At 39.8% G+C, this 23,553-nt stretch overlaps 1 protein-coding gene across 1 annotated transcript in view; it reads right to left on the bottom strand.

Annotated features, from left to right (window-relative positions):
• Positions 1 to 23,553, bottom strand: part of PCNX2 (pecanex 2) — a 151,908-nt gene that overhangs the window by 32,975 nt on the left and 95,380 nt on the right. Inside the window, exons 22-25 of the mRNA XM_068676779.1 lie at positions 21,008 to 21,118; positions 16,262 to 16,389; positions 4,936 to 4,994; positions 2,527 to 2,742 (exon numbers count right to left, since the gene is read on the bottom strand). Coding sequence (XP_068532880.1) covers positions 2,527 to 2,742; positions 4,936 to 4,994; positions 16,262 to 16,389; positions 21,008 to 21,118 — 514 coding nt within the window. The remainder of the gene's footprint in view (positions 1 to 2,526; positions 2,743 to 4,935; positions 4,995 to 16,261; positions 16,390 to 21,007; positions 21,119 to 23,553) is intronic.

Here is a 23,553-nt window from a genome sequence, read left to right as displayed (position 1 = left end):
CTGTGGATTGAGGTCCTTTGAATGGTCGGTAAGAATACTCCCTCAAAGGCTGCCAGCCCCCTCCTGAGGAACATGAGAGAGCTTGGGGAGGGGAATATTGATGAGAAGAACTCATCTGGCTCCAAAAGGCAACTCGAGACATATGACAGGCTGCAGAGTCTCAGCCCAAACTGAATTTAAAGACCTGCTGCAGAGAGCAGACATGTTAGATCTGCTCAAAAAGAGAAGCAGTATTAGGCAATCAGCACGGAAATGTCAATTCACAGACCCATTTGTTTGCACAAACTGATTTTAGGGAATACAGAGGTGGCACACTACAATTTTGAAGTTTTGCTCTCGACTCAGACACAAAATGGCACCTGGCTGGTAATAAACAAAGATGTCTCAAAGTCCTCCTTGCAACACACCTATGCAGTTATTCACTACTCAACTTTCAGCTCATTAAGCCCTCCTGCTTTTTATCTAGCCAAAGTGTGGTTTGAGCATCTTCTCATATTTTTCATCTGTATTTGCAAGATTTACTTTTCTTAAACTGCATGGGGGAGAAGGACTCAGCAGGAGGTGGCAACTGCACAAAGAATAAACTCTTACAATATAAGCATGAGATTTCTTTTATTTATTTCAAATCCTATAATGAACTATTTTAACACAAAAGGATGATGAGCAAAGATAATTTGGTGAAATCAGGATTTTAAAGGAAATGTGCGTGGTCCTGTTTATTCAAAGTCCTGTTTACTCAAAATCCCAACAAAAATAAACTTAATGCCAACATTTTCCAAGGTACATCACTTTTTAGACTATCTTGGAAGTCACTTTTATTTTCAGATCTGCAGAAATGAATGAAACATTTTCTAACTTCACAAAGTTTCCATAAAGAATTGTACTTTGAGTAACCTAAGAGGCACCAAAATGACAGATCCACTAAAACCGTCTTCAAAAAAAGAAGGAAAAAAAAAAAAAAACAATTATCTTAGAGATTTATCAGCCTGTGAAATCAGCAGGACTGCAACTAAGAGACTTGAACTGCCACAGTATTTAACTGTTCTTGTAGAGCAACACAGATTTGCATTTGTCTGGCCTGGACATGAAAGAAATAATAGCAAGTTCCAAAACTACCGAAAAAAACCCCTCTCTACCTGTGGCTTTTATAAGGTATTAACCTCAGTACCTATCTCAAACATAGGAGCACCACTGCATACCCTGGGGGCACTCAAGAAGATTATACTTGCACAGGTGCCTTTGAAGTTGAAGAAAGCCACAGATACACACATACATCACCATCATCAGGAACAACAAGAAATTACTAGGCTGATAACCAAATTCTTTATCTCCCTTTCTAGTGACTTTTTCTTCTTATAATTTGCCCCTGTACTGAGTAAGTATCCCACCAGCTACAATACTGAGATTTTTCAGGTATTTACTGTTTTCCACATAACTTTTCTTATCTTCCTCCCCAGCATACAGAAAAGAAAGTGAGCATCAAGCATGTACCACAACCTGCTCAACATCCTACGGGGAGTCTGTCGCAGAGTCAAGACCTGAGCCCACGCATGTTATTTCCTATTTCCCTCCCACACCTAAGTGCATTCAAAGAGACAGTCTGTCTCCTGTTTTCTCATTCTCAACCTTGCTGAAAAGTTGCCTTGATTATACACTCCTCTGCATGTCGCCCATTAGATGCTCAGCCCTTGAGCCTGGGAAGCTGTTTATTCTAGGATTTGAAAACTCCTGGCATCTGCGATTGCAAAGAGGTATCTTTGAAAGGTTACAAACCCAAGCAACAGACACAGCCACTGTGTATAGCATGCAGAGAATTTAAAAACTGTTTAAAAGCTTTGTGGGTTTACTCCCTACTTGATGCAGAACAACAGAATAAAGGACAGGAGTATGATACCATGAGCAACTGACCTCACCAATACCACAACATTTAGGAAGGGGGATGCAGTTGTCTTTTCCTGAAGAGGAGTGCCCTGACAGAGGAATATATTGAACAGCTGAAGTCAGATCTTCCTAAATAAAAGAGAAATGAAGCCCTGATTCACTTGCTTCTCCCCGCATGGTCCGCTGTGATGGAGACCATCTCACCACCAGCATCTCGCGTGATCTCTCACATGGGATAGTTTCCATAAGAAGAGTCATTACACTATTTGGTGTTTTTTTTTTGAAGACCAGTTTGTGTGGAAGTTGAACAATTAAAGAGAAACTTCAGTTTTCATGGTTATGGAAGGAGAGAAATAATCTTAATACATGACTAAGTGTAACCAAAAAGATCTGTGACCAAAGAAATATGTTTCTGAACATCTTATGATACTTCAGAACATGACTCTAAATTTCTTAATATCTAGGTTGCAAAACACTGTCATTCAAATAATGATAGAAGAAATATAGTATTTTTAGACACAGACAAATATCTACAAAAAGAAAGAGAGAAAATACTCTTAAACTCTTATGTCCTACTACAGAGCTGTGACAGGTTAAGAAAGGCAGACAGTTTTTGTTGTGATTTACATCATCAGGGATCCTTACCTCGAAATTCCAGCCCTCTAAGCTGAAAGGTGACCAGGCCGTTTCCAATTTCAATCAAGTGCACAAAGGCATTTAAATAATCTGATGCCAGAATAAAACAGTCTCCTGTGCTGTAGTTTCCCCAGCGGCCCAGAATCAAATCTCCACAAAGAGACTCCTGCAGGGATCTTGTCAAATGCTCATAAAAAATGGAGTTGAGATTATTGTCATCATTTCCTGTAACCAGAGCAGTACACATTTGTTAATTAAGCAAACAAACTAACTAACAGCCATTCTGCATAAAGTCCTACGTTCCTTTTTATTTCTGCATAAAGCATCTTCCACTGGCTAGGTGGTATCTTTCTGATGATACTTTATACAGACTGCATGTCCTAGATGCCTTTTAGACCTTTAGAGAATCAGGACCGAAGCTTTTGGCTAATATGAAGAATGTAATAATTTGAACATCAAACTAGTGATGACATAGTTCAGACTGAACCAAATTACCTCCTTCGTGTTTTACAACAGCAAAAGTTTTTCCATCTCCCCTGAAAGACTCTGCTAAGCTAAGTTAATAACTATTAACTTATGTTCTTGATTTTAAGTAACCAGAAATCATATTATTTCAGAACATAAGCTTAAATGTAAAAATCTAAGACATTTAAATTTCTGAGATTTTTACTGACTAAAGAACTTGTCACACACTTTGCATTAATTTACTGGGAGTTACTTCTTTTAGTCCTCCAGGAATTTTTCATTAGCCATGAAGTGTCTTTTGAGTATTTAAGATGGTGGCACATATCTTAAAAAAAAACACACATTTATTATATTGAAAAAGAATGAAACCCACTTTATTCAACATGAGAATTGCTACCACTCTCTTTTAAAAATAGCATCAGCTCTTCAGTTATACATTGCTTTGGCCAACTGTCTAGGTAAGAACATGTCACAGTCTAAAAGTCCAATCTCAGAGGTCTATGGCATTTAACTGTATTAAAATTAGCACTCTACAATGATAATTAGAGAAAGGGAACAAACCTTTCACAAATGCTAACATAGTGCCAACTAATCCAACGTGGTATTGGTTTGTGCTTGTACTATTTCACATAATATATATGCTTGAGGTGAGAAATATATCCTTTTTCTATAAGGCATCAGTGGCTCACCTCTAATACTTTTTAAATGTAGGTGCATCTTCATCACCATGGCCATTATGCATCTAGCCCCAGATGCGTGGATACACAGGTGTGTATGTCCATACAGATACACTCAGCTCTATAACTTCTGTAGTATGTTTGTCAAAAAATATTTTTTAAAGCACACACAAAAAGAACACGTTGCTTGAGCTATGCTTTGAAAAATACAATTAACATATATAATTAGCATATATAATAGAGATTATGGCTATCAGATGACAGAATGACCTCGAGAAACATCTTAACACTTCGCCTTGAAATGATACATAATGAAAAAGCATTATATATGCCTTGAACTGCTAACACTTCTCTTGCCCTCTTGGACACCCTGGATTACACCTGAAGATGTGTATTTGTGCATGCTGTTGATCTAATGGATGAGCATAAAAAGGGAGGTTAAAAATGTGACAACAATAATTACAAGGTAAATATCTCCACAGTACAAGCCTCTGACAACTCAGTGGAAATATAAAATCAGCTGCAGAACATGAAAGAGGAAGAACCCCCCTTATGAAATCCTGGCCTCTCTCAGTGGGACCAGGATTTGGCAGAAAATCTGGGTGTCAGATTCTGCTGGAAAGGACCCTGACCTGCTAGGTGGTGGAGAGCATCAGCTCAGGTATCAATGCGTGTGCACTGACTGGTCAAAAAACACTCTCATTCCCCAGTCTCACAGGAATTGCATGGTGCAATGCAGGAAGGTGTTTTGGATTGCCATGGATCAGAGCTCACTTAATGAACCATTACATGGAGAAGAGGCCTACTCACTTGTTTTGTTTTTTTTGAACCCTTCTGATTTCTCCCTCTCTTCCTTTCCCACACACCAGAAAGGCTTCTCCCCAGTGAACAGGAGATACCTGTCTACCCAAACTGCTTAGTGGTAGGGGTGCTGTTAATCTGCTGCTTTTTTTCCAAAATGTTTTCCTGACAACAGCCAACCTTTAAGTCTAACTATGTCTGCTGTGTGCTCCACATAAGGAAAAAGGCTGTTTCTAACCATATGATTTGCATGCCAGCACCTATCTAATCAGCTTCATGTAACTGAAGAGCAAATTTACTTATCAAGGCACACGACTTAAAGAGGCACTCTATTACATTTAAAATGTTCCGGTTTGTTCACACAACATTTAAACCCTTTGCATCTCTTTAACTTTACAGTTTAAGTCATATTGGAGTGAATACATCGTGTTTTACAAATCAAGCAAAACAAATGTCCCAAACTCCCAGGCCATACCTGCATCCTTTTCGATCTGAATTGCCAGTCTTGTGTTGGAATGGTCCGACCTTTTGGTGCTGGAAACAAAGACACGTTGTACAGTCAGTTCTTCCCAAATACATGTTTTTATTTTATTTTAAACATATCTTTACATTCTATACCATTATGCAATTCATACTCCTAACCTGGTCCTCAGTTTATTCCAAGTGTGCCTATACAGTGACTCCAGAAACACATCAGCTGGGTGCCAACACAACACTGAATAGGAAGAATACTAAATCAGTCTCTCTTCCCTTCTAAGCCTTAAGGGCAATAGCTCAACATAAAGGGTTTTGTTTGTGTGAAAGTGTTGCTGTGGGTGTATAACATCTACCAAAGGAAAAAACAAAACACAATTAGCTTCGAATTTACCTAGACAGCAATGACAAAGTCCTTGGCCATTCTTATCTCTTAAAAATGAGTGAATCCTATGCTTCAGTCCATACACGGGGAACTCTGTCTCCCTTAGGAATGGCACAGTCCCTGCTCAGGGTTTTCACTCTACCAGTGGAATATAAAGCACATGGGAAAAATGGTCACAGAACGGAGGGCAACTGTAAGGTAGACTGGATTGAGCTTTTATACCTACCTGCAACAAAAGATATTTACAAAGTCTGCAGATAAGGAACAAGTAAACCACTGTGGGCAAGCTGTGTCCAACAGGGGTTGCTGTGGTGGCTAGGGATACTCAGCACCACGAGTCCAAAGCATCTCCCAAGCCTTCAGGGTACAAGTGAAAGCCTCAGCTAACAGGAATGCTACAGTAAACGTACTTTATTTTCCTGAAATACAAGTCTGGTAATGGTGCTTTAGGATTTCATGTACATTTTCTATATACAAGTTACTTAAAGGGCTGGAAGATTCTGAGCTGAAGCTATAAACTCACGCTGAAGCTGCCTGGGGAGAAGGATGCCACCAATGTCCCTAATGTCAGAAAGTCTTTTCATCCAGCTTCTGCAGCCCACCCATCCCGTTCCCAAGAGCTCTGGAAAACTCACTGACAAGAAAAACTACACACAGGCTTTCATGCAGTAGAGAGAAGAGGAACAGAACTGCTGTACTTCCCTCCCTACTGATTTTTGCTTTAAAAAAAAGCATGTTCTTAACTGTGCAAGAAATACAGTTGGTGAGAATATGAGTGTTAATTAGACTTATTTGTAATTAATATTAGTACATTATCTACATACATTAACATTTTATTTGATGTATTATTTATCTTCCTGCCTCTGGTTGGCTGAGCTTATTGTAACGGCAATTTTCATTTCCTATGCAACAGAGAACGGTAACGCTGGGGGGCCTTCTGAGCAATTTGGAACATAAAGAACGATTATATTTCAAAAAGGTTGTCAGAATTCCTCTACCCTAACATACATCCACCTGCAAATGCAACATATGCAAGAGTAAGCATAAAGATTAGGTTACAGAATTTAATCAATTTTCTATTCTCAGCAGAGAAATGCTCCTGATTTCAGAACCGCGTATGTTTTAAGGTTATGAGGCTCTTTTTTAACTTTCAGTCTCTCTGAAATCAGTGTGGCAGAATGGGGTACAAGTCAATACTATTCTTCACTCCAAATTTCTATCAAGCCGTAAAGTATTTATGTTCTTGAAGCATACTGAAACCAACACAAATCAAGTAATGTTTCAGAAAATTCCATTCTATATTAGCAGGAGTCCTTTCACCCAGTATGCAGCTCTGGCTCCATTTCTTTCCCTTTTTTTCCTTTTAAGAGAGATATGTGAAACAATCAGGGAAATTGCGAGTGCTTCAGGTCTTTCTGTGAGAGATAATGCAACCTGAATAGGAAGAAGGGAAGGAAGCAGTGCAGTTCTCCCAAATCAAACGAAACCAGGCTCTGTTGTGGCTTTTCCCCCCAATTCCAAGCACAGTATTGATTTCTTGAGGAGGGAAAACATGGGCCTCGGGACACAAGATATGAAAGGATTCACCATTTTGGATAGTACTAGAGAAACTCAAAGCTTTATACTGATATTTTGAAGCATAGTTTTAAATTTTTATGAAGACCAAAGGCAATATGTACAGTTGGTAAAGCAAATGGTGAACTACTTTTGTCCTAAAATTCAGTTTACTTCAATAAATTCAGTCAGGTAATACACCTAGGTAAAAATCTTCCACAATCATTAGTAACCGAAGCTATGTTTGCACCTTCTTGAAGCCAACAGGAATTTGCATAGCATTAAACTCTAATACACTGTTCCTGATGCTCCAACTGCTACACCTTTACTCCTGGGCTTTCTGCTGTCAGCTAGAACCCCCTACAGCAAACTTCTGGGACAAGTGGGTGCTTTGGGCTTCCTTCCAGTGGCTTCTGGCTTGAAATCTGGTTATTACCACTCATCCAAGGTGATAATTAGCTCAGTAATTGGATTTCTTCCTGAACTGCATTATTCTATGCAAACCAAGCACAGGTCCTTGGGCACTTGCCCCTGAGAGCAAGTGATTGTCTTTGAACATCTTCAATTTTCAAGTCAACGTCCTTCTTAGATATTTCAGGAACTCGCTCATGCTCTTTTAATCTAGCATCTATATGGACAGTGAGATAATCTACTGCCTTGCGTACCACTGTTCATGTCATTATAACTATTGCTTCCTTTGCAAAAAGATGAAGTCACTTCCTATACTTTCCTTGTCCAAAAATACTGCCTCGTTTTTCAACCTGGAAAGACTGTCTTCTTCAGCTTTGCTCTCCGAAATTCCTTAGAAAGGTAGAAAAGAGGCTGAGGTGGATTCAGGCAGCCTGGGAACATACCACAGATGGTGAGAATTAGGCAAACTAAAGGAAAAAAAAGATCATTGCTCATTTCCAGAAGATAAACATAAATGAACACAATCTGCCTTGCTGTTGCTGGATTTTGCCCCAAACACAAAGTCAAGATTTCCAGAATTCCTGCTGTGAAGGAGTGGATCTCTGCTATGAAAGAGAACAAAACAAAGAAAAGCAGTCCCTCTGGGGGATGCACGAGATGCATTTCTAGGGTAGATCCAAAGTTCTTCGTCTGTCTGTGTCCAATGAATTTTAATCCATCTTTCCATGACATCTAACAGACAAGTCTAACAGGGAGGAACATTACTATGCTGCAGCCCCATGATTATTCATGGAGTCTGGAAAAAATCCTCAGCATTTCCATTTGAATGTCTTATGCTGCTGGCACTATAAACGGAAGGCTTAACATTAAAAACACAGTAGTAGTAGGCTAAGATAGCAAGGGGTGGGGGGGTGAACAAGGAAACAGCAGAATAAGCAAGCATCCATGAATATTTGAAGGACACCAGAGGCAAAAATGATGGTACTAATTGGACGTGTGAGGATGCCCAAGTTGTTTTAAATCAATTTCATCTAAAAGGCAGAATGTTTTCAGCACGATTATAACAGCAAAGGCTGACAGCCCCTTCGTGCATAACCATGGCCAGGTTTTCTGGGCAGTTGCATGGAAGACATGCCCTAGGTTTAATTCATGTTAATAAGGAAAGATTTTTCAAAAATGGAACAATTTCTCCTTCCTGATCACTCACTCTAAATTTTATTCTTCATGCTTTCTTTCTTCCTTCCCTCCCTCCCTCCCTCCCTCCCCCAGTGTTTTGTCTAGCAAAATAAAAAGTGGCTTTGATTGCATGCTAGGAAACTGGGGGAAGGCTAAGGTGTAAAAAACTTGTTAAAGACTGCCCTGCTGAAGGTTCCTTTTAAAACATGGGGACATTTTATTATCTATCATGTTTCCTGTTGTGCTTCCTTCCTTTGCTTTCTTAAAAGACTTTTATAATTCATTCTGAGAGATTCATGGTTGTAGGTTTTTTGTTTTGGTTTGGTTTGTGGTCATTTTCTGAGAAACTATTTCTGAGATTGTTTAAGACTTTAGCCTATTCTGCAGCCTGCTGTTCCTGCAAACAAGGCTCGTGTCATTCTGCACCAAAAGGGATGCAAGTGAGAGATGTGCATCTGAGATCAAAAGCTGAATGGCCAAACACGAATTTAAACAGCCCACCTAAATGCTCTGACATTCAAAGGTTTAGCAGGGAAACTCACCTCTTATTTGTAAGCTAGCTATTTGAGTATCTGTGTACTTCAAAATATTCACAAACGCTTTACCAAAATGTCACCAATACCCGTTTTCATCTTAGCTGTCTACCTTGCTACTTAATTTCTTTCATATATATATATACACACTAATTCCACGGACTGTGGAGAATGTTGATCACTTCCAGCAGTCATTATGGCAGTCCTACAGCTTTTCAGACTGAAAAAATCTCCAACACGTGGTTGAACTAGGTGGTGTTCTGAGAGCAAACTCTGATAGAAATAGTATTTCTCCAGCACTCATCCAGTATTTACCTATTGCCAATTCACACAAAGCTTCAGGGACAATTCTCAGTGGCAATGGTGGTATAATTCTGCATTTTGCATAATCTCAGAGCCAAGTGAGAGAGATTTTACATTTTGCTCTTCTAAGCCCTCAGGCATTTTGGGTCTAGTATATACCCTTGCATATCAGGACACAACCAGGACTTGAGCAAGCCGTAGCATTTCCCTGCTGCAATCTGTACACAACTTGCACATCACCTCAGTTTCAATGGTTACACTCCTGCTGAACATCTCCTCTGGGATCTCAGCTTTTCCCATCTTTCCATCTTGACAGAAGCTCATTGAGTAAGCATCTTCTTGAAAGAAAGGTATGAGTTTACTGCTCCTAACTTCAGCTTGCCCCTAAACATTTTATTCAGTTAAATCTAAAACAGGAGGCAATCTGCATTATCCAAGTGAATAGGATGAACACTTTCTGGGAACACTTATTCTTATTGAAATTCAGTAAATACATTTCAATAGGTTTCCAATACTCAACATGACAGAAATTTCATGAGTTCATTTATTCTCATTGGATTTACATAATTTGGAAGCTAAGCATTAGAAGAATAGCTTATAAAAATGTAGTGCCACTGTATATCCATACAAGCCCTTAAAATATTACTTGCTTCCTATTTCTGATTTATGAGTCTATTCTCTTCTGCCTTGTTCCTGCTTTCCTTTCCAAATATCTCTCAAAGTCTTCTTCTATTGTTCTCGTGATATTTTTTTTCTCTATAGGTCTGACTTCCTGATTATGAATGTCTGTTGTGCTATCCTCTCTGCTGCACGCATTTTGCTTCTTTGCCCATCCCTTTCCCTTTTCATTTATCCTGCTTGTGGTTTTGATCTCTGCTTGCGTTCCTGCATGGCCTCAGCATGCATTCTCTCTCTGATGCCTCCCTTCTGTCTTTATTCTGTCCTCTTAGAGTGATTCAGTGAACTAGAGTTGTGAATGCATCTTTAGCTCGGCAGGGAACTACAGAGCACTGAATCAGAATGCACTCCCAATTAATTATCACACATATGGCTCCTATTCAATTAGCCTCAATTTGTTTTATTGACTGCCACAGGCAAAATTTGAGAAGAGGAGATGTTACCAGTTAAAGAGATACTGCCAAACAGTCAAAATACAGCTTTGAATTTTGTATAGCCTCCCTTGTGTGTAAAACTCTTGGCAACTTAGAAAACATTTATTTTAACGCCAGTGCTATTTGGCTGAAGGATCCCATTTTTCCTCACCTGTCTTTTCCCAGATAGCTGTGACTCTTGTTGTGGAGTCAAGCAGTAAGGCAAGGGCTGGTTTGGGAGGACATGCGCATACATCTGTGCTACAGCAAGTGGCCAAAGGGGCATGCACACACACGAAGCCACTTGCTAAGAGGGAGATGACAGGTCAAGACACGGAGCAGGACACGATTTCTTGTAGGACTTCTTTTAGCCTGGGGCTTTACCTGAAGCAGCACCTCAAAGCCCTGCACATCCACTGAAGGGGATTAAAGACCAAGCCAGTGCTGTAGGTACAAGTCCAGTGACAGTGCTGATGGTGTGCAATGTGAAAAAAACGTACCATACAGGTACAAGAGCAGGGAGGAAAGGGTCCTGAGAAGACAATCAGATGAGCAAGTCCAATGACATTGGACTTCAGCTTCATTCAGCTTCAGAGCTCATGAAGAGCTAAAACTGGAGTACAGACAAAGATGTTCCTCGTTGTTCAAATGTTCTGTTTTTCACTATTCTCTCCCCAATGCCAGAACCGTGACCACACACGTGCCTGAAGAACAGGGTGCAACTTCCCAGAGAGCAGTTTATATTCAAAGTTTCAAGAGAGAAGCATTTTTTTTTCCAAAAAACATCTTTATTGGGGAAATTTTCCAGTTATGAAGGAAGAGTAATGAAGGAAGAATAGCAGCAACCTGCTTCAGCTTTTGCAACACTGCCAGGTGGGGAGTGCCACTGCCATCAGCAGGAACGCTGTATCCATGGGCAGATCTCAGGATCCCCTAGTACCAAGCTAGGCTGAGTGTTCAAGGATCTAAATCCCTTTGCATCAGAAAGACTCAAAGAATTCATTATGCTCTATCAGGTGACCCATTCTGATTTGAAGACAACACACCAAAAATTCAGACTAAAAGCCATTCATTCATTGATCTTGTTTGTTTCGACTTGTACGTCCCGGGCACTAATGAGTGCCCATTGTGGATTTTATCTACACGCTGAAACTTATTTATACTATTTCGCTGAGTTTTAAATTATCTTAACACTCAATAAAAGCCTGGAGAAGCCCTGAGGCCAACCCAGTGAAGAACTCTCTTAAAAGAGCTGTGGTCACCAAAGGGGCTAACAGAAATAAAACTGAATAGGAACTGATAACAAAGGAACTGTAAGCCCAGTACTGTAAAATCTTCGAACTGGAATACAGTGCTTCTTTCTGCTCCGTTTATAAAAACAGAGAACCAGAAGCAGCCAAACACAAAAATTAGCAGAGAAGGAGAAGCAGTTTAGAAGAAACTGAAAAGATTGCAATGAGCTGCAGAACTGCTTGGTGCAACGTGCCTTTCATGCCAGGGGCTGAAAGCATTCAGAGAAGATTGAACTCTGAGTAATGACAACTGGCAGCGACATAGTCAAAACAAAATATTTCTGAAATTATATTTGAGGAAGTAAGACAAACAGTATCTCCTATAGATACGGGAAAAAAAGGGTTTTCTTATGCTTAAGTCATGCTGTAATTGTTGACTTCAGAGGTTAATGTACCTTTCTTGAAAGTATTCATTATAAATCAATGTCTCAGACTACTGAACTATAAACATCTGCTGCAGTTGTTCCTCTGTAAACATCACCACTACGGAGGTCTAAGAACACATGAGAAATTAAACAACATAATGAGAAAAGACTAAAGAAAAAAGAAAACCAGCCTGAAAAAGGAGAACGTGAAAGGTCTGAATATGCAGCTCCCAAGCAAGGCTCACAGACAGTTGTGGGTGAATGGCATTTTGTGTTCAGATCGGGGGTTCAGCAGCTGTACTAGACAAGCCGGCTCACAGGGAAACCAGATGCACTAGGGTATGTTAAAAAATAACCATTTGGAAGTGGAAGATTTGCTATTTTATGGGAAGAAGGGAGGGAGCAGATGGGCACATTTCACAGCTTTTTTTCCCACACATGTGCACGATGTGGGGTCAATCCTGGTTATGTCCACACTGGGAAAACGCTCCCCACTCCACCTGAAGGCTGTGCATGAGGAACAAGTGATGTCAGCCAGCCGGAAAAAAGAAAATGGAAACTGCACTAAATCTGAGACAGGGCAGGTCTTCCTTGCCCTCCATCCCCAGCTAGAAGAACCTTACCAGCAGCTATTTTCCAGACCACAATGACAGAGCAACAACATACTGATGCACTTGGAGAAAAGAAAGACTTGTTCACATAGTCTCAGACACAGAGAGGCATCCGGTAGTGCCATTCTGAGATAACTGGCAACTTAATCACAGCCTCTTTAGAGACACTTAACTAAATTAGTTACACCACACAGTAATTCACTAGAGACCCTTCAAAGCAAACGCAAGCTGTGCCTTCCCCAAAAATAGGCACCAAACCAGATGACCAAGAAAGAACAGAGGCAGGAAGGAGCAAGGCAGAGGAGAGGGAGGCGTGTAGGCACTGAAATCTCTGGATTGCTGCTGGCAGTGTGCTCTTTACGGGGACAAGTCACAGCTGCAGCAGAGAAGGGGCTGCTCCGCGTGATCCAGGGATTAGACCCACTGGGGAATGAAAGGAAACTTTCTACTCGGTTCTGCCTGTTGCCATGTCCAAGATACAAAGCAAGATAAGAGGACAGAAGGAGGGGGAGAGGCAAAGTGTTTAAGAAAAAAAGCAAAGCAGTGGAATGAAACAACAGCATTGGAACAAGCACTATGCTTTAAAGTGCCTATACATTAAATAAGATTTACTGCTATTTCCTTTTCTCTCCCTGCCATCTATGGCCTAATCATTCTACCAGCTGTGAAAATACAGAGTAAAACAGGACTCTTCAAACTGGGAAGCAGAACCCAAGCTAACGACAGGACAAACCCAGTGTAGCATCAAACCTGTTTTTTTGTTGTTGTTTGTTTGCTTTAAAGAGAAAATTTCTCACAGTTGGACTCCCATGGGACAAGCAGCTCATGAGAGCAGGCCAGCTTTCTGAATTCACGCCCCTCTCTTTTCAACAACAATGGCAGCAAAAGCTGTAAAAAATGGTTGCATGACAAGTTGTTCTTTCTTAACCTCCCCCCTTATTGCCCTTTTTTTTTTTTTTTCCTCTTCTTTAAAATCACCCATCCCTATCCCCCCAGAAAGGTCCACAGAAGTGCATACACTAAACAAACAGCGTGTGTTGACTCCGGGGAAGAACACCCATGCTCTGCACACACACCGCCAGAGCACAAATAGGCACAGTATGATTCCTGAATTTTGAAGAGCTTGCTAGGAATTTCACAGTTTGCTCACTGTCAAAATGAGCTTTTTTTTTTTTACGTTTTCTTTTTAACCTACTTGAGTTCCTCCATCTCCTTGAAAAAAAACAAGCTATTGTCTCAGTTCTCTGAGACTTTCAGCTCCAGATCACATCACCTGGAGTGGCAGACGTCCCATCAGAAACCCAAGGAATTGGGTGTGTGCTTCATTAGGTTACACCCAATGTTACCCAGGGGTGTACGCTTCCTTGAGTGAAAAACTGGGTGCGTGGCTGGTCTCAAAGAGAGCAGTAAACGGAGTTAAATCCAGCTGGAGGCCAGTCACTAGTGGTGTCCCCCAGGGCTTACTGTTGGTGCCGGTTCTCTTCAGTATCTTTATCGATGAGGTCAATGGAGGAACCAGAACAACTTCGCCCTCTAGTTCAAGTTCCTGAGCCTATTTAACTCCATGGCTCTGACAGAAAGCATTCATGCCACCTCTTTGAGTTTTTAGATATGGAAGGGTCAAGATCTAAGGCAATAAAGCAATGCTAGTCTCGCTTTATTCAATTATTTCAAGCATTTTGTAGGAAATTTCCCTATTCTTAATACAATATTACTCCCTTCCCCTATCTTTTTGTCTTTTTACTGTATCCATTTACTAACCCAGGAATTTTTCAGTCAAACTCTCTCACTCTTTTCAGTTCTTCATGTGAGGAACGAAATACTGAAACTCGAGTGAGGCAAAGGAGAATCAGAAGTGCTAGAGATCAAATGAACATAAATTTAGGAGGTGCGCGTTGTGGAATGCCACAGGTTCAGACAGTTATTTTGCTTTGATAACTATCAGTCTTCTACAAAGCTGTTCACTACTTCTGAAAGGTTTTGGAGGGCCAGGTTGTGGTTTCTGTGTTTTAAGTGACAAGACCATAAAAGATACACTAGAATTTCCAGACCTCCTAATTTAAGTACCAGGCACTATATTTTGAAATTCATTTGAATATCTTCTGTTCACGTTGTCCCAAAAGCCTTATACCACCAAAAGCAAATGAAAATGGTCCCAGCTATTTCCATGTACAGTAGCCTACAGATACCACGCTAATCTAATACCATTGAAGAAATGTACAACCACTGAGCTTGATTCTCTAACCTGTACCTACAAAAGAAGCCACATGCCACATTAAAATGTTCTAGCTGAAGTAAAATGCAGCAGATGTTCAATTCTCCCACTTCCTACTTAATGTGGTTCAAGGTTTCTGTCAGAAAACATAAAGCTGTCTGTGGGATTGGCAGTAGCTTCCTGCTTTTCCAAGCCTGCCCTCAAGTTTCACTCCAATGAAATAATGAACAAGCTGACCCAGAAAAGGATGTGTGAGAAATAATTTTATGAAGATCTGACACCAGTGTACAAAACTTGGCTCACCCCAAAACCCTTTCACAAATCTCATCATATCCAGAAGCTTTATGTAACTTGGCTTTGTCTCAGTAGTTTCTGTACAGAGGAGTACATCTGCACTCACTGACACAAGTCAAATTAAAAAAAAAATAAAAATCTTCAAAAACTCATAAGAGCATTTCCCCTAGAAGATGGAAGAATCAATTATTAAAATTTCAAGTTCTGAAGTCTCTGAAGGTGCTCAGAGATGCATCAGTGATACTGATACCAGAAGTGTGATAACTGTACAACACTTCTCACTGGTCTGGCCAAATCCTGCTTTGGCCAATGCAATTTTTACTTTGTACCTTCTGTTGCTGTTCTGCAGCTGCCACAACTTACTCAGAGCCTGGTTACATGTTACCAGGTATTCCCTCTGAAAACTATCTCTGCTTGGAAAGGACAGAGTTTTCTTGCCTCTACCACTCTTGTTGGGAACCCATTAGATTCCAGTTACCAAGATCTTTGAAACCCTACAGGGTAAAAGGAGCAGAAAGTCTTTATTCAATCTGTTCAATATTCTAAGTCTATGTCCTTCTGAAACCAAATGAATGACAGCTAAATTCTGACAAAATCAATTCTTATGTCAAACTCTAAGATCAGATGTAGCAAGTAATTACAATGCACACTCATCACCACTTCTCTATGAGAGTTACCTGCCACAGCCCAAGTGGTACCATTTAATCAGGCCAGTATAAAATATATTAATGCAGCTTGACTTCGGTGCCAAAGGCTTAACAGATTTAGTTGCTAACACTAGCTAGCAAGACAAAAAGGGATGACAACTGGGAGTTTCACCGTGTTTTGTTTTCACAGCTTCATTACTGTATGCCTGCACAACAAATGCAACATGACACCTCATCTGTAGCGCGCTGATAATTGTTTAAATACACATTCAGAAATAACTAAATAACCATGAAATCGTAAAGCACCAGGATCAAGATCAAAGGTTAACCTCTCAAGGCCTACAACAATTTAAGGAATATTTTTGGAAAGAAAAATATCTCCACAAATGAAATTAATGAGAGCAAAACCTTTAAAAATAACAAGTGTAGAAAACTTTTGAATAGTCTTACTTGTAGTTTTTCTCCCAGAACTTGATCGGTCTTGCATATGATGCGATAAAGATGACACTACCAAGAAATGGACTCAGCGGAGTAGAAAAGACTGAAGTGGCCAGAGTTTGGAAAAAAAGCATAGCAGAGTCTGAAAACTGCAAGTTAAGGTAACACAAATGATTTCATCATACTATCAAAACATTGTTGAGGCAGCTCTTCGAACCATTTTTGCCTTTTTATTGTTTATTTTACCAAAGAGGTGGAGGAAGGAGAGGAAATGAAGGCAGGCAGTGCCAAATTGCCAATTACCAGCATGTAATCCGTGGCTTTTCAGTGCTACACAGCTGTAATGGAGGTGACATGTCTGAACAGAGTATGGTATTAGCAGGGTGACTGTCTAATCTCTGCCTGAGGACAGATCCAGACTGTAGCCAGAGCAGTGAAGTGCCCTTTTCCAGCAACCAAGCATATCTTCAACACAAAATGGTTTTCGAGAGGCCTGACAGAAAGGGTTTAATTCACACACACACACAAAAAATCACTAATATTAATTTTCTTGGAAATTCTTAGTTCTGCGCATTAGTCTTGCTTCCAGTGAACCCAGCATTGCCTTCTGTGAGTTTCTGCTTATTCTATGATTACCTAGTGTACAGAGAAATAACTATGCCTATACAATACAACCTGCTACCTCAAAATTATGCTTTCAGGTTAGTTTTTACCAACCATTTTATACTCCATGCTGACTGGAAGGTTAAAAAAAAAAAAAGTGTAAAAGTGTTCTGCATTTCATGCTTTTTAAAACATATACAAAATGAGAATGTGAGGGTAGGGGAATAAAAAGCATCACCCAAACACCATCATGAATGCCTGAATTCATGGCTTACTTTAAATGTAAATTCCTATTCCAGGCTGCTGGAAAGCATCTTAGAAGATAGACAAGGATATAGAAAAACATGCATGTTAAAAGGAACGTGATTTAAAAACAGAAACATACATACACACAAATAGGCAAATTAAATGTTAGGGATCAACTCTGCTTTAAATCATACCGGGACCATAAAAGCTTGGGAAAATAGTTTCCAAGTTGGCATTAGAGACCAGTTGTCCTTCCTTATGCTTCTCTTGGGAAGAAAGTACTAAATAAAAATGCCAAGGACAAAGGAGCAATGATCAAAGTACTGCAATTAATTGCATCTCAGACTAAAATTACTGTCAAATCACACAGTACCCACAGTTCTTTAGCTTACTCTGTTCTAATAATGTGTGTCCCACAGTCTGAGACTTTACAATAATTATCTTTACACGTGTAGCATCATTTGCAGCACACTATTTCCATAAAACAGCTCACTAGCCATGCTTTCAAAGTAATTTGCAAAATCTAGAAACAAATATTTGCCAAGAGATATCTCTCGAATCCCTCAAACGTATTAAAAGAGAGTGGTCCTGAATGGTGTCTTTGTGCATTAGCGAACTTGCAAAATGAGCTGCCCTCAGAGTCTAAAGTTCAAAAAGCAACAGAGAGCACAGAGCAGGAAGCAAGTGCATCAAAAGTTAAACTGTCACGTTATGCTGCAGTCATAACCACCATTGGCTGTAAAAGATGAACAAGTATTTACAAGTGTCAGATAAGGGAAGGAGGCATTGAAGCTGAAGAGACAAAAAGAGTAAGGAGGACAGATAAGGACAGTAAATCAAGTTTTCTTAAGAGGGTTCTAATGCCATTATTGATTTTAAAACTGCCACCATCATGAGTTAAGACATTTAGGACTCCCCTGTGAACTGCTTGTGTTAAAGGCATAAGCAGTAGCAACATTTTTATTTTTGCTGAAAGACATAATGCTCTGCTGTATGCAAGTTGGAAGCCATTTCCCATTAGACTCGTGAAGAGTGGTTTTAATAAAGTGTTTCATGTATGTAAGCATATCACAGGAACAAGTAGCAGCACCAGGCCAACCTACCTACAGCTGATGTGTACAGTGGCATACAGATGTATATACACGGTGTATACAGATGTATATACATAACTGCCAAAAAGATACAGGCATACTTTCCTGTTCTACGTCCCAAGACGGTTCTCCTGCGTGCCATCTTTGTTATGTTATACGCTGTAGAAGCAGAACTTGTTTCTTTGAGAATAATGGGTTTTCTTTTCTAAGGTGGCCAAAATCATATTTTGAGAATTACCTAAAAACCGTTCAGCGTGAAATAAAATGTTCCGTTTGAAGATTACGTATTATTTAACAATCTGTTTGAATTCAAATTAGCTTCAAAACAAGCGGCTGGAAAGGTTGATGTTTTCAACATCTTCCACCCCCTTTTTTCAATACAAAACTGTGGGATAAACCCAGCCCAAACACTCTGATGCCTCAAACCCACATTTTTAATTGCCATTACTAGGGGCCGAGACATTTGGTCACTACCAGGCACAAGATCACTTAAGAGAGCGGGACAACCAAGTTTCAAAGGGCTTCCTTTCCTGATGCTAGAGCTGTAAGCCTGAAACAGCCAAAGCAGAAACTCTTATAAACAGAATAATCTGAACTACAAGCACTTTTTTTTTCTTCCAAATCTGACTGTTCATTTATTAGGTATTCCTTTGACTACAAACTAGACTGACTTTTTCAGTATGCTAACAATTTAAGGGGTACAGACACATAGCCTCATCTTACCCATTTAAGCATTGGGAAGTGAAGCAGCAGCTCTCTCCTCCAGCCAGAAGCCTATTCCTGTTCCCGGTGTTTCGGCTCACAGAACCACAGGATTAGGAGGGACTTTAAGGGGTCACCTAGACCATCTAGTGGCCACAGCCAAACATGTATGTCTCCTGACAGATGTTTGTCTGAATTCCTGAACGTCTCTAATGGTGGAGACTCCACAACCTCCCCCAGGCAAAGCTCCAGGTGTGTTGCCCTTTGTACCCTGCACGCCTGAATTAAATGCACTAAAGTGAGAGGAACTTCTCGTATCACTGAGCTCTATGGCAAAAGCTCACCGAGGCACTTTGAAGTTTAAAAATTGATGTCCTGTTTGCAGAAGTGATCTAGGCCATTAAGAGCCACAAATAATTAACTCTGCAAAGAAATGGTAGGCTTAGTACCTCTGCAAACTGCAATGCTTATTCATTAGTACCGTCTGCAGGGTTATGGTAACAACAAATAAAAATACTGTGCAGAAAGGCAGAGTTATTGTTGTTGTGGGAATGGTAACTTTTACATTTAACCAGTATCTTAATTGCAACATTGCCTTGAAAGACAGATTTGCATTTACAAAGGAGATTGTAAATATAAATAATAGAAAGCTAGTCAAGATCACTTCGGTAATAACTGTGTACATAAACTGAATCCTGCTTAGTTAACTGCTTTCCATTTTGCAAAGCTTAATTGGTACTTTCATCAAGAGTAAAGTTATCACCGCACAAAATATATGACCAAAGGGAAACTTGTTGAAATATAATCTTAGTTCTTAGATGTTTTGCTAAATAACGTTATATGTACATTCCTGCAATTCATACCTACAACGGAGATGAAAACCAATTTTCTGTTGTGAAATTCCGTAAATTTGCTACAAATCACTCCAAGTGTTCTGATGGATCAAAACTTTTTAAAGTGTTTTCCTCTTGTAAATAGCCAATTTAAAGCTTTCCTTTTGGGAGTTGTTCTGGCTTCACTTCTCTCTGTTCAAGACTCCCATTTATATTTCCTAACTCTAAACAAAAGCATAGCTACTCAATGCAGCATATAATTCACTATATCACAGCAAAGAGCAAAGGGGAAAAAAATCACCTGAGGGGGAAAAAAATATACTCTCTGTGAGATGAAAGGGACAAAGGCTTAAACTTATATATCTAATAAGCAGCACAAAGTAAATTCTTCAGTACATCTGAACTAAAAGTACCCAACTCTTTTTCCACAATTTTGGTTGGAAGGGAAGGAAGAAATGAAAAGCTTGTCTCTGAAAATGGTTTACATACCAATAAAATTTAACTGATCAAATTTAAGTGTTTTTGTTTTTTTTTTAAATAGTCATTTTCCCATGTTACATCAATATTCTAACTGAATTAGACCTTAAAGTGAGATGTTTTTGTTCAGAAAATTTTCTCTGTGACAACGGTCATAGCCCTGGAAAGGGCACTGAAACATTTTCTGAAGTATTTTAGCATTGATGAACATACTTACAAAACAGTGGAAATGTAAAAAAATGTAAAAAAGGAGAGTGCTTTTCAGTCCCACAGTGAAAAACATACACTGAAATAGTAAAATCCAGCTTCTGAAACGCAATAAGTAAATAAATCAGGACAGTTGCAACAGGAATTAGCTCACTGACATGAATTTGTATCTGAGATACTAACTGGAAGCAACTAAGGAAGTACTTAATATTTTAGAGCTCAATCAGCAGTATGCCCAACACTTTACAAAACCAGCTTCTGTATACATAAAAGTCTACCCAAGCTGAAGGGAGTATGCCAGCCATACCATTTCTTTCCAGACGTGTCAGAAGTCGGTGCTGTGAACTGTCGAAGTATGTGACTAGGTGAGAAGTGGGCAAGCATAAATAAAGCAGTCTGAGTCAGAACTTGGTTTCCCGGTTTCAAATCCCATACAGTCAAAAAACAGAGAAAGCTAGATTCCCCAGGAGGTGATTTAAGCATTTTCGCATTTTAAAATACAAGTTACCTGGAAACTTCACACCTTGTTTGAACACTGTAGCTAAATTATATACATGAAAAGGAATTTGAGAATAAAGAAGAATAAATTTATAAAGGATATGAGGTATTGCAAAGAGCTGAGCAAAAACATGGAACGACGACCCCCACGCAATCTGCCAGGGAGCGATGTACGTCATGATGAACTGTAACTTTTGCAGTAGGTCCCAGAGCTGGAAAAAAAAAAAAAAAAAGTGACATTTTAGGCACTGAGGTGAATTTTAACTAATAATATCTGAAAATAACACATCTTTTAAAACTGTGCAGCAGAATGAATGTGAGATAGCTTATATTGCGTTATCTTTCATTGGCATTCCAGCCTTACTTTAGTAAGGTACAAAAATCTATTCTTCATTTGAAATTCACACTTACAATTAGGTATATTCCTAACCACCATACTGAGGTCCAGATTACCTCTCTGCAAAAACATGTCTGTTTTCATTGGGAAAACATGTTTCCTACTACTTTGAAGTAGGACAACAGGTTCTGATTTTTGCTGCATATATCACATTGCCAGGAAGAGACTCGCGTATTACAGACGAGACCCCAGGAGAAAGTGGATATAGAAAAAAAAGGAAGCTCGAAGTGTGATGCATGTGGCTCTGCACATGGAAACTAGGCACATTTCTCACAAACACAAGAATTTTATTTGTTGAATCAGTAGGAGATGCTATCACTGTCTGAGCATATGCTTGGCATTAACCATGAATTGTAGCTGCATTTTCAAGATCAAACCATCCTACCATAAACATGCTGCACTAACGTGATTTTTTATCGTGGCACTGGACAAATTGGAAAACAGTGAATTTGCTTTTGCTTCCTATAAAATATGCTCGGTGCTGCAACTAGCAGCTTCTGATTCAAGAATGATGCGTTCTTATTTCCTGGAATACATTTTTCTTTTCTGCCAGCTCTCTTGGCATCAGGCCAGAACAGATCTTTTGTCTTGCCTGCACTGGGCTATCAGATTCATATTGCAGCGCGAGTTCCTGACACGCTGTTGGGAAAGATTTGGCCATCAATAGTCATTAGTGCTCAAGACACACACAAGTTGAGAATGAACCAGGAGTACATGCAATATTTCATGCTTGCATAGCAAATACACACTGAATTTCTCGTAATAAATCTAACTGAGTTAATGAAAAATAATACATTGCCAGTATCCCGAAAGACACTGAAGATATGTCAATACTGGTATATTAAACACTTCCAGGCAACACACCCAGACATGGGTATTGTGTACATTCTTAAACTGGTAGAAAGGTCCCTAAGCAAGGTTTTGGGACAGTCCAGCCAGCACTCTTCAAGCAATTCCCAGGCACGGTTTGGAATGAAACTCCTCCATGGCCCACATCCAGTTGGCAGCTCTGTACCTCCACCTGCACACAAGCTGGGAGAGTTGACTAGCACGGACACAAGCTTCTCCATGACAGCTGCCTCAGCAGCACAACCTGGTCCTAAGCACAATTTATTCACTACCGTGTTGACAGCCAGCGAGGATGCACCTTCACTGGTTAACTCATTTCATCTGCCTCTAAGTTTCCACCCCCAACGTAATGCTTGACCATCTGTATCCACATCAGTAACGCACTTACAAGATGTTTCCCTGAGCTTCCCTACCAATTCTGTTGTAAATAGTCGCAAATGAACTGGGAGGGTGGCCCAGAATGACTAATAGCATTAAAATGTTTTGGTCTTTGTGTCACCAAACGATTGCACAGGCAGAGCACACTCCAGTTTTAACTGGTAAACCTTCCAATTGCAGTGGACGCAGTGCTTCTCCTGTATTCTGTGCTTTGGCACAACTCAAAGTAGGTAAAATATGCAAAAATACAGTTTCTGTTAACTCTGCACAAGCATATTATTTAAAACCACCAAAGCTCAGATAAAAACTAGCTGCATGATCTCTTCAAGGCACTGCCTGGTTACCCCTGCTTAATTTAACTATGAGAAATTCATTGTCAACTTTGTTTTCTCAAAAATATTACATGTGACTCAAAAACTACAACATCAGATAAAGTGGGCAAGTAAAACCGAACTGAAACTAGAACTGACTCCTATTTATTTGAACCTTGTTTAGGAGGCTGGAGGATTGCTTTGCATTGTTTCATTTTTATTTATCTGAAATGTCTGAATGAACAGCTGGGAGAAAAGTTATATCCACTAACAATTTAAGTGAAGGGCTGAAAAAGCTAATGACTGAAGTGAAACCTCAAAAATTCAGAACTGCTGCATAACCCAGCACAGTTCTGCCCACTACAGATCGAAATCACAAAGTCATAAATCACCCCAGCTGTGCTCAAAGCTCAGGGTTCATCAAAAGGTTTTCAAACCTCAAATAAAATGCAGGTTTTGCATTTGCTAGGAAACCAAATCCAGGAGGAGACCCTCCTGGCTTCTTGTTCCATTACATCATTTTCATCGTTCTTTAATATTTACAAATTCTTGCAAAATAGGCCATGGAGCCTAAACTCCCCGCTGCTTGCAGCAAGCCCTACTATTTCTACATTCACCACTGCTTGAACTTGCTGTTGTTTCCTTCAGCATTTGCCTCTGAGCTACTGCTTCTACAAAACAGGCAACGGAGCTTGTTTTCATTCGCAAGAAC

The sequence above is a fragment of the Anas acuta genome, chromosome 3 (genome assembly GCF_963932015.1).
Source record: "Anas acuta chromosome 3, bAnaAcu1.1, whole genome shotgun sequence".
Lineage (NCBI taxonomy): Eukaryota > Metazoa > Chordata > Aves > Anseriformes > Anatidae > Anas > Anas acuta.
This window is presented reverse-complemented; position numbering and strand designations above follow the sequence as displayed.